General features: G+C 48.2%; 1 protein-coding gene across 1 annotated transcript; it reads left to right on the top strand.

Annotated features, from left to right (window-relative positions):
* The first annotated feature begins 2,456 nt into the window (after positions 1 to 2,456).
* On the top strand, positions 2,457 to 9,090 carry LOC149984914 (uncharacterized). The gene is made up of 2 exons (XM_090193315.1): positions 2,457 to 5,342; positions 8,375 to 9,090. The coding sequence occupies exons 1-2, from the start codon at positions 4,519 to 4,521 to the stop codon at positions 8,550 to 8,552; spliced, it is 1,002 nt and encodes a 333-aa protein (XP_090049441.1). The 5' UTR covers positions 2,457 to 4,518; the 3' UTR covers positions 8,553 to 9,090.
* Positions 9,091 to 9,357: the final 267 nt, after the last annotated feature.

The raw sequence follows: 9,357 nt of genomic DNA, 5'->3' as shown, positions 1-9,357 counted from the left end.
GGAAGCCAGTTTGGATTTTGGCGTCACTCCTATCAAATCCCATTAAGAGCATACGTCATTGACAGAAAAACTTGAATTGTTGCATCTGGTTGTGTTGTTGTCCTCCGGAGGCTAGCTAGCTAGCTAAAACGGGCCCTTTCCTAAATTAGCCATTGATGGAGATAGGGATGTGGACTTGTGGTTTAACTTAATTCTCCGTGCTGACCAATGATTATAACAGCAACTCTGATCTAACCATTAGTTCATACATTGTTGTGCCCCTGGCCTGAGAGGATGAAAGTTCAATATGTAGCTAGATGTAGAAGGCTAATGTTAACTGTTAACTAGGTAACGTGTCCCATGAATGGAAGTTAGGCCAGCAAGCAAGCATTTTAGCCAGGTAGCCTAGGACAACAAAATAAAGTGTGTACTGTATGACAGAGTGGTAGATCGTTTCGTCAACATGAAAGAGAGGAGGATGGCATTGGCGTTTCTCTACAAGTAGGGTGAGCCAACATGCTTGCACGAACGCGCGCGCACACACACCCACACAGAAATCAGAACCATAGACAGCCACATCATATTTAGCTTCCCTTGATTGATCTAAATTGTTTTTGGTATCTTTTAGTTGTCGCCTTATTAGACTAAGCAGAGGTAATTTGATGATGTTGAAATGTTGAAGTTGAAATGGTGCAGGTATAGTGGAGGCAGCTCCTGTTTTCTTTGCGACTTGCGGTAACTCTCTGTGGTTCTAAATCAACAGTTGTTTAGTGGTCCGGAAATGTCAGAAACATTAACTTGTTTGACCATGCTGTAGGTCATGTAACTAACTGTCTGTCACATGCAGTATATTATTCGTGGACTTCACTGGACAGAGGTTGCTATGATTAAACAACGGTGTGGTTGAATTTATTCTGCCACTGTGCTTATTGTCTCACCCTTTAGGCCTTTATATCAGTCGCGCGGCATATGAATTAACAGGTTATAGAGCAAACAATGCAATTATCACAATACATAGGTTGTAATATGTTTTTTTGGGGGGGGGGGGGGGGTGATGTAACCCACACACCGCTGCTGTTCATCGACGAGATTATGTGCAAAATGTAAGCAAAAATCCATCTTGCTCCATCTGATCCCACTGCTGGCCACTGGGCTTCCTCTCGTTATCATATTTCAAGCGGATGCTTCACACTTATACATCCGGTTCAATTTCTGGCTCATTGTTCTAACTGTGGTGGAACTATTAGAACAACATGAAACAACATGGAGATGCTTTTCAAACAGGACACTAGTGTCCTAATCTCAGTAGGGTAGAGTGGGCTGGAATTGGAATGTGTTCCACTTTATAAATCAGAGAGGTAGTGGAGTGCCCACCGCTTGGAAAACACTTACACCAATCACTTAACAGCTTATCCATGGCTTGGATAAATGCACAAACTACAATGGTCCTGTGACAATACAGCATTGAGAGTCAAGTTTAATATGTCGAAATACCATGCACAATATGTAAACACGTTAAAAAAACAAGTTCTGCGAAATGTAGGCATTTCACTAATAGGTGAGCAGTTGTTGTCCAAACCCAAAGTGAAGTGGTCAGAATATCCTGGCTAAGGTGGTGGTGACACCTCCCATGCAGGCCTACAGGGGTTCCTTTAGACTACTGTGTGTAAATAGATTTACAGTAGGACCTGGGCCTGAGTTCGTTAGTCGACCAGGCACTTTGTTCTGCTATCTGATCACAGAGGTTATCTCTAACTGAGAGAGAGAGACGGTATGCACATTGTTACAACACTGTACATAAAACATTTGAAATGTCTCTATTATTTTGAATCTTTTGTGAGTGTAATGTTAACTGGTCATTTCTGATTGTTTATTTCACTTTTGTTTATCCGTTCCACTTGCTTTGACATTGTGAAGATGTTTTCCATGCCAATAAAGCCCTTTGAATTGAGACAGAGACACAGATAGACAGAGAGACCGAGACAGAGAGAGAGGTAATAAGAGAGAGAGAGAAAGAGTGGACACATACAGTACACAGTAGCCTCAGTTAACCTCTACAAGCGGTTTTAACCTCATGTCTGTCGACATGACAGTAGGGTCATCAACTCTCTGTGGTTCTAAATCAATAATTGTTTGTTTCACTTCTCAAGTTGCACTTCCTTTCTCCTACAGAACAATAAGGTTAGAGAGAGCATATTGGTGTGTGTGTGTGTGTGTGTGTGTGTGTGGGGGGGGGGTCTTTGTTACTCCTAAATACTATTTTCCTCCCTGTTACTGTAGTTAGTATTATTGTAGTGAGTATTGTTTCCAGCCATATGTCTTCTACATGAGCCTGGCAAGCTAAGCTATACAGTTGTCTACACAAACCAAAAGGTGGCAGCAAGGCAACACTGGCAAACCAGGACACACCCCTCATCCAAAGCAGGCCAATGGACTCTCTCATGTGGGTGCATTGCACCCCCTGAGCAAGACTTACTGGCTTTGATACTGTGTGGCTTTGTGTGGAAATAGACTAAATGTGGGTGAGCAGACTTACTGGCATTGACGCTGTGTTTGTTTTCTAGCGTTAAGTTTTAGTACTCCTTTTTTGGTTCAGTTCGTAGAGCACAGATTTCTCAAGCAGTACGTTATTTTCAAGAGATAATCCATTTATCTGTAATATAACTTCTAATTTTAGATATGAATTTCCTTCTGTATTTTTCAGGCATAGTCCATAGGCGGACCAGAACGGGGTCAATACGGACCGTGGGTCCTGAAAGAAATTGAATCATAATGTTTAAGGAACTCCGTTGGGCTTTCAACTTAGTCTTGATTTTGTTGTAACGTTTGAGTCACTCTGATAAATAACAATATCCAGCCGGACCTTTTGCCACCTATCAAATTTGTGTAACCGGACTTTCACAAATAGTATTTGAGAACCCCTAACCTGGGTTAACAAGTTGAGGGATTTTCAGTAGGCCTACAATATAAAATGTCATTTCTGGTAAGTTAAATCTATGCTAGTAAAACAAACATCCTAAACTACATAAATCAGGAACCAAAGATAAATACAGCAGAGGTTACTGGTTACCCTCATTGTTTTACAAGTATTGTCATTCTCAGTGGAAGTGAGATGTCTGCTCACAGTAACTGGTTGATTACATTATACTGTGTTGAAGTAGTCAAACACTGCATTTCCTGCTAGCCACTCAGAGGAAACATTTAGAGGACCATTAACGAGATTGCGAAACCTGCATGCTGTCTCACTGCTTCAAGTACAATAAGCAGCCATGTATAAGCTGTCTGTGCAATAAACATGTCGGTGTTATCACGCAGATGGTTCATCTTAAATGAAGTGTGCTCATTGATAGGGAAATATAAACAGGGTAAACTCTGTTCAATCGTAACAAAACAAACGTTATCAGCCTACATGGAAGGATTATAACAAAAACAGGATATTGCTTTTTGGGTTTCATGAGGTTCAAGCGTTGCAGAGGTAGCGTTTGTAGGGGAGAGTGGGGTAAGCCATTTTTTTCCATTCAGCATCACTCCATCAAGTGAAATATAGTATTCTTTGTAACAAAGATATCTACATATACTTCAGGATGTTGTATATCCCTGGAAATGATCAGAATTAATGTAAACATAGCTTGTCCCCCAAAAAAGTAGTCTCTTGGCACAAGTTAGCCCAGGTATGGGGTAAGTTGAGCAACCTACACATTTATGTATTGAATTAAATATTACTAATACCTTTTCAAACCATGTCTATCTATATTTCCCAAACACAATTCAACACAATCACGATCACTTTTTGTTTTTAAATCAATATTAAGCATATTTTAACACAGGCATAACACCAAACAAACACTTTGTACTTTCTTTTAACACTTGTAACATAGACTAGGCCCTGTTGTTACCTTGCATCCCAGCGATAATGCCTTGCATTACGCCTGGGGGAAAAAAACTTTAATTTGATCAATTGCCATTGGCTCAACCAAGGCACACAGCTACAAGGAAACTTATAGAGACCCCAACTGATGTATTTAATAATACTAAAATGACTTGCTTTGGTTTAGATACAAGCAACATGAAACCTCACACAATATATTAATTTGACTGTAACGGGATTCTTCCTGGGAAGGAGATTACCGAAGGTGACTCCCCTTCTTGTTCGGGTGGCGCTCGGTGGTTGTCGTCGCCGGTCTACTAGCTGCCACCGATCCTTTGTTCTGTGTTCGTTTGGTTTCGTCTAATTGGTTTCACCTGTTCCTTGTTTGGTTGTTAGGGTGGGGTTATTTAAGTTCGTTCAGCCCGCTTCTGTTTGTGCGGGCTTGTTCATCTGTATGTGTTAGAGTGGTTAGTGTTTTCGTTGGGTTTCTCGCTGTCCTTGTTTTTCACGATAGGGTACATTTTTGTTTTGTAGTTATACCTGGTTTGTGTATACTATTTTGTTCCTGTGATTATTTTGGACATTAAAGCGTGTTTTTTCCCGCATCCTTTGCTCTCTGCGCCTGACTCCACACCTATTCACTCATTGAGCGTTACAGAAGCCCGCACCTTATGATGGAGTCAGCAGGAGCAGCGACCACCCCTCTCCCCACGATGGAGGAGAGTCCTTCATCACACGTCCATCCTCCATCGCATCGGATCAGCAATGGATCAAATGATGGAGAGGATGGATCGTTGGGAGAGGAGTGGTCTCCCTACTACCCCACCTACCCTCCCACCAGCAACTCTACCATCTCCCCCAGCGGAATCCGGTTCAAGCGCTCTGCGCATTACGCCTCCGAGGGAGTACGATGGAGCAGCGGTGGGGTCCTCGTCTCTTGCCTTACGGGTAGAGCCCTGGAGTGGGCCAATGCTGTCTGGAACGGGCCCGACTCAGCGAGGGGCAACTACCCGGAGTTCACCCGACGTTTCCGGGCTGTGTTCGATCACCCTCCGGAGGGCCGAGCGGCGGGTGAGAGGTTGTTCCATCTCAGGCAGGGGACGAGGAGCACGCGGGACTTTGCGCTGGATTTCCGGACCTTGGCCGCTGGAGCAGGGTGGAACGACAGGGCCCTGATAGACCATTACAGGTGTAGCCTGAGAGAGGACGTCCGCAGGGAGCTGGCTTGTCGGGACACTACGCTTAGCCTGGATGAACTGATAGACCTGTCGATCCGGTTAGACCATCTGCTAGCTGCTCGCGGACGTTCTGAAAGGGTCCTGTTAGTTCCACCTCCTGACCCTCCCGCTCCTATCCCGATGGAGCTAGGAGGGGCCGCATCTAGGGAGATCGGAGGAGGAGACTCCTCCTGTACCAGTTGTGGGCGGAGAGGACGTGCTGGAGGAGTTCATCTGGGAGTCGAGAGGGCAGGCAGAACACTCCTCGGTTACCCCAGGTGAGTCAGCACCACACTTTCCCAGAGTTTCCTGTTGATCACATGTTTTTATTAATTTGTTTCCTTAAATTTTTTCCCTCTCTCCAGCATAAGGCGCTAGTCGATTCAGGCGCAGCTGGGAACTTTATAGATCGCGGACTTGCTCAGAGGTTGAGGATTCCGTTAGTAAAAGTAGACCCCCCTTTTCCCGTGCACTCTTTAGATAGTCGACCATTAGGGTCAGGGCTGGTCAGGGAGGCCACAATTCCTTTGGAGATGATTACGCAGGGGAATCATAAGGAGCGGATTAGTCTGTTCCTTATCGATTCACCTGCATTTCCGGTGGTGCTGGGGATTCCCTGGCTGGCTATTCCCAATGCTACAATTTCGTGGAAACAGGGAACTCTCCAGGGATGGTCTGATGAGTGTTCAGGCAGGTGTGTAGGAGTTTCCATCGGTGCGACAACGGTGGAGAGTCCAGACCAGGTTTCCACCGTGCGCATTCCCGCTGAGTATGCCGATTTGGCTATCGCTTTCAGTAAAAAGAAAGCGACCCAATTACCACCCCATCGACAGGGGGATTGCGTGATAAACCTCCAGGTAAACGCTGCACTCCCCAGGAGTCATGTGTATCCTTTATCCCAGGAGGAGACGTTGGCTATGGAGACATATGTCACCGAAGCTCTGGGACAGGGGTACATTCGGCCCTCCATGTCACCCGTCTCCTCAAGTTTCTTTCTTGTGAAAAAAAAGGATGGTGGTTTGCGTCCGTGTATTGATTATAGAGGTCTCAATTCCATCACGGTGGGTTTTAGTTACCCACTACCTCTCATTGCTATGGCAGTGGAATCATTTCACGGAGCGCAGTTCTTCACGAAACTGGATCACAGGAGTGTGCATAATCTGGTGCGTATTCGGGAGGGAGATGAGTGGAAAACCGAGTTTAGCACCACATCTGGCCATTATGAGTACCTCGTCATGCCGTACGGGTTAAAGAATGCTCCAGCTATCTTTCAATCCTTCGTGGATGAGATTCTCAGAGACCTGCACGGACAGGGTGTGGTAGTGTATATTGACGATATTTTGATCTACTCCACTACGCGCACCGCACCGCGCATGTGTCTCTGGTGCGCAAGGTTCTTGGGCGACTGCTGGAGCATGACCTGTACGTGAAGGCGGAGAAATGTGAGTTTTCCAAACGAGCCGTTTCCTTCCTGGGTTATCGCATTTCCAGCTCGGGGGTGGTAATGGAGGGTGACCACGTCAAGGCCGTGCGTAATTGGCCGACTCCGACCACGGTAAAGGAGGTGCAGCGGTTCTTAGGGTTTGCCAATTACTACTGGAGGTTTATCTGGGGTTTTGGTCAGGTAGCAGCTCCTATTACCTCACTGCTGAAGGGGGGGCCGGTGCGTTTGCAGTGGTCAGCAGAGGCGGACAGAGCTTTCCGTAGGTTGAAGGCGCTGTTCACTGAGGCGCCGGTGTTGGCGCATCCGGACCCTTCTTTGGCGTTCATAGTAGAGGTGGACGCATCCGAGGCTGGGGTTGGAGCGGTGCTCTCACAGCGCTCGGGTACACCACCGAAGCTCCGCCCCTGTGCTTTTTTTTAGAAGAAGCTCGGGCCAGCGGAGCGTAATTATGATGTGGGGGACAGGGAGTTGTTGGCTATGGTTAAGGCCCTGAAGGTGTGGAGACACTGGCTTGAGGGGGCTAAGCACCCTTTCCTTATCTGGACTGACCACCCTAACCTGGAGTATATCCGATCAGCTATTAGACTGAATCCTCGTCAGGCAAGGTGGGCCATGTATTTCACCAGATTTCGTTTTACTATCTCGTATCGACCAGGTTCCCTCAACACTAAGGCCGACGCGCTGTCCCGCCTCTATGACACTGAGGACCGGTCCATCGATCCTACTCCCATCATTCCGGCGGCTAAGCTGGTGGCACCAGTAGTATGGGAGGTGGACGCGGACATCGAGCGGGCGCTAAGGGAGGAACCTGCGCCTCCACAGTGTCCGGAGGGTCGTAGGTACGTGCCGCTCGCTGTTCGTGATCAATTGATTCGATGGGCTCATAGTCTACCCTCGTCGGGTCACCCAGGTATTTCAAGGACAGTGCGAGGTCTTAGGGGGAAGTACTGGTGGCCCACCTTGGTGAGGGATGTGCGATTCTATGTCTCCTCCTGTTCAGTGTGCGCCCAGAGTAAGGCTCCTAGGCACCTGCCACGAGGGAAGTTACAACCCCTCCCCGTTCCACAACGGCCTTGGACCCATCTATCGGTGGATTTTCTTACTGACCTTCCCCCCTCTCAGGGGAACACAACGATCCTGGTCGTTGTGGATCGGTTCTCTAAGTCCTGCCGTCTTATCCCGTTGCCCGGTCTCCCTACGGCCCTGCAGACTGCGGAGGCCCTTTTCACCCATGTCTTCCGGCACTACGGGGTGCCCGAGGATATTGTTTCTGATCGGGATCCCCAGTTTACCTCCTGTGTGTGGAAGGCATTTATGGAACGTCTGGGGGTCTCGGTCAGCCTGACCTCAGGGTATCACCCGGAGAGTAATGGGCAGGTGGAGAGAGTGAACCAGGAGGTGGGTAGGTTTCTGCGGTCGTATTGCCAGGACCGGCCAGGGGAGTGGGCGAGATACATCCCCTGGGCCCAGAACTCACTAAGCCACTCCTCTACCAACATGTCATCATTTGAGTGTGTGTTGGGGTACCAGCCGGTCCTGGCACCATTGCATCAGAGCCAGACTGAGGCTCCTGCGGTGGAGGAGTGGGTGCAGCGCTCTGAGACCTGGAGGGCCGTCCAGGAGTCATTACGCCAAGCGAGTGGACAGCAGAAGAAGAGCGCTGACCGTCACCGCAGTGAGGCCCCCGTGTTTGCACCGGGGGACAGGGTCTGGCTCTCGACCCGAAACCTGCCCCTCCGCTTGCCCTGCCGGAAGCTGGGTCCACAGTGTGTAGGGCCATTTAAAGTCCTGAGGAGAGTAAACAAGGTTTGTTATCGATACTTCGTATTATCGCATTAACCCCTCGTTTCATGTGTCTCTCCTCAGGCCGGTGGTAGCTGGTCCCATGCAGGAAGGTGAGGTTCCGGAGGTCCCTCCGCCCCCTCTGGACATCGAGGGGTCCCCGGCGTACACGATACAAGCTATTCTGGACTCAAGACGCCGGGTGAGGGGCCTGCAGTACCTCGTTGACTGGGAGGGGTACGGTCCGGAGGAGAGGTGCTAGGTCCCGGTGGGGGATCTTCTGGATCCATCTATGTTGAGAGAGTTCCATCGCCTCCATCCGGATCGCCCTGCGCCTCGGCCCCCGGATCGTCCCCAAGGCCGGCGTCGGCGCGCTGCGGGAGCTGTGCGTCAGGTGGGGGATGGGGGGGGGGGGGGGGGCAAACTATGGTCAGGGTACTGTCACGAATATTACCGAAGGTGACTCCCCTTCTTGTTCGGGTGGCGCTCGGCGGTCGTCGTCGCCGGTCTACTAGCTGCCACCGATCCTTTGTTCTGTGTTCGTTTGGTTTCGTCTAATTGGTTTCACCTGTTCCTTGTTTGGTTGTTAGGGTGGGGTTATTTAAGTTCGTTCAGCCCGCTTCTGTTTGTGCGGGCTTGTTCATCTGTATGTGTTAGAGTGGTTAGTGTTTTCGTTGGGTTTCTCGCTGTCCTTGTATTTCACGATAGGGTACATTTTTGTTTTGTAGTTATACCTGGTTTGGGTATACTATTTTGTTCCTGTGATTATTTTGGACAATAAAGCGTGTTTTTTTCCCGCATCCTTTGCTCTCTGCGCCTGACTCCACACCTATTCACTCATTGAGCGTTACAGCGTGGTTCAACATAATACAAAACAACAAACATGGAAAACCGAAACAGCCCTATCTGGTGCAACAAAAAACAAAGACAGGAAACAATCACCCACAAAACCCAACACCAAAAAGGCTACCTAAATATGGTTCCCAATCAGAGACAATGACTAACACCTGCCTCTGATTGAGACAAACTAGACACACAACATAGAATGCCCACTCAGATTACACCCT

Source organism: Oncorhynchus mykiss, chromosome 2 (assembly GCF_057628025.1).
Source record: "Oncorhynchus mykiss isolate SJ-2025 chromosome 2, ASM5762802v1, whole genome shotgun sequence".
Lineage (NCBI taxonomy): Eukaryota > Metazoa > Chordata > Actinopteri > Salmoniformes > Salmonidae > Oncorhynchus > Oncorhynchus mykiss.
Note: the sequence above shows the minus strand (reverse complement) of the source record. Positions and strands in the feature narration are given on the sequence as shown.

What these genes read in the sequence shown, in the direction of transcription:
- LOC149984914 (XM_090193315.1), top strand. Translation starts at nt 4,519, where the DNA reads ATGATGGAGTCAGCAGGAGCAGCGACCACCCCTCTCCCCACGATGGAG. An exon ending in ACACTCCTCGGTTACCCCAG is followed by an intron (nt 5,343 to 8,374) that starts GTGAGTCAGCAC and finishes GTCTCTCCTCAG; the next exon opens with GCCGGTGGTAGCTGGTCCCA.